The following is a 1,821-nucleotide window of genomic DNA, read 5'->3' as shown; positions in this document are numbered from 1 at the left end:
CCTCCGACCCGCGACGGGCACACCCCCCCGCCCTCCTGACTTCCCCAGGGGGCACGGCCAGCCCTCTGTGCTGGCGCTCGGAGTGGCTGCCTCGGGCACCCCTCAACGTGACTCTCACGGTGTCCCTGGGCAAGGCTTTTGAGCTGGTCTTCGTGAGCCTGCGCTTCTGCTCAGCTCCCCCAGCCTCCGTAGCCCTGCTCAAGTCACAGGACCATGGCCGCAGCTGGGCCCCGCTGGGCTTCTTCTCCTCCCACTGTGACCTGGACTATGGCCGTCTGCCTGCCCCTGCCGATGGCCCAGCTGGCCCAGGGCCTGAGGCCCTGTGCTTCCCTGCACCCCAGGCCCAGCCTGATGGCAGCGGCCTTCTGGCCTTCAGCGTGCAGGACAGCAGCCCCCCAGGCCTGGACCTGGACAGCAGCCCAGTGCTCCAAGACTGGGTGACCGCCACCGACATCCGTGTAGTGCTCACAAGGCCTAGCACGGCGGGTGACCCCAGGGACATGGAGGCCGTTGTCCCTTACTCCTACGCAGCCACTGACCTCCAGGTGGGCGGGCGCTGCAAGTGCAATGGACACGCCTCACGGTGCCTGCTGGACACACAGGGCCACCTGATCTGCGACTGTCGGCATGGCACCGAGGGCCCTGACTGTGGCCGCTGCAAGCCCTTCTACTGCGACAGGCCATGGCAGCGGGCCACTGCCCGGGAATCCCACGCCTGCCTCGGTGAGGCCTTGGAGGGTGGCCTGGGGACCTTGGACCCAACCAGTCTGCCCCTGACCCATCTCTCCCTGCAGCTTGCTCCTGCAATGGCCATGCCCGCCGCTGCCGCTTCAACATGGAGCTGTACCGACTGTCCGGCCGCCGCAGCGGGGGTGTCTGTCTCAACTGCCGGCACAACACCGCTGGCCGCCACTGCCACTACTGCCGGGAGGGCTTCTATCGAGACCCTGGCCGTGCCCTGAGTGACCGTCGGGCTTGCAGGGGTGAGCCCACCACCAGCCACCTGCAGGCCCTCATCCTCTGGCTTCCCAGATCCCCAGACAGGCTTCTGACCAGGCCCTTCCCACCTCTCCTCAGCCTGCGACTGTCACCCCGTTGGTGCTGCTGGCAAGACCTGCAACCAGACCACAGGCCAATGTCCCTGCAAGGATGGCGTCACTGGCCTCACCTGCAACCGCTGCGCACCTGGCTTCCAGCAGAGCCGCTCCCCAGTGGCGCCCTGTGTTAGTGAGTGACCCTGCCCTGCCTCAGCCACCAAGCCAAGGCCACCCAAGCTCCCTGCTGTTGTCCCGTCTTTTCCCTGAGCCCTGCAGATCTCTCTGCCCCTCCATCGCAGGCCATTCTCCCTCCCTCTCTGCAGAGACCCCTATCCCTGGACCCACTGAGGACAGCAGCCCTGTGCAGCCCCAGGGTGAGTGGACACAGGACAGGGCCCCAGAGTGGCATGACTTTGGGTGAGGGGGCTCTGGGAGGAGACGGTGGGGAAAGGGGGGGATGGAAGTCTGTCAGCCTCCCACCCTCTACCCAGACTGTGACTCGCACTGCAAACCTGCCCGTGGCAACTACCGCATCAGCCTAAAGAAGTTCTGCAGGAAGGACTATGGTAGGTGCCCTCAGGCCTCCCGCGGACCTTCCCTCCTCCGCCAGCTTCCTCTTGGAACGCCTCAGGTCCGCCACGGGGGGCGGCCCCGCTCCTTCAGCCCACACTGTCCTTCGAGTGTCCTCCTCGTGCCTCCCTCTACCCCGGGCAGGCCGCCCCCTCCTGACCCCACCCCCTCTCGCTCTCCCCGCAGCGGTGCAGGTGGCGGTGGGCGCGCGCGG

General features: G+C 67.1%; 1 protein-coding gene across 1 annotated transcript in view; it reads left to right on the top strand.

The window, feature by feature from the left end:
• Positions 1 to 2: 2 nt before the first annotated feature.
• Positions 3 to 1,821, top strand: part of NTN3 (netrin 3) — a gene marked incomplete at its 5' end in the record, with an annotated part of 3,363 nt that continues 1,544 nt past the window's right edge. Inside the window, 6 exons of the mRNA XM_011962461.1 lie at positions 3 to 723; positions 795 to 983; positions 1,078 to 1,227; positions 1,361 to 1,411; positions 1,529 to 1,603; positions 1,794 to 1,807. Coding sequence (XP_011817851.1) covers positions 3 to 723; positions 795 to 983; positions 1,078 to 1,227; positions 1,361 to 1,411; positions 1,529 to 1,603; positions 1,794 to 1,807 — 1,200 coding nt within the window. The remainder of the gene's footprint in view (positions 724 to 794; positions 984 to 1,077; positions 1,228 to 1,360; positions 1,412 to 1,528; positions 1,604 to 1,793; positions 1,808 to 1,821) is intronic.

The sequence above is a fragment of the Colobus angolensis genome, unplaced genomic scaffold (assembly GCF_000951035.1).
Source record: "Colobus angolensis palliatus isolate OR3802 unplaced genomic scaffold, Cang.pa_1.0 Scaffold59, whole genome shotgun sequence".
Taxonomy (NCBI): Eukaryota; Metazoa; Chordata; class Mammalia; order Primates; family Cercopithecidae; genus Colobus; species Colobus angolensis.
Note: the sequence above shows the minus strand (reverse complement) of the source record. Positions and strands in the feature narration are given on the sequence as shown.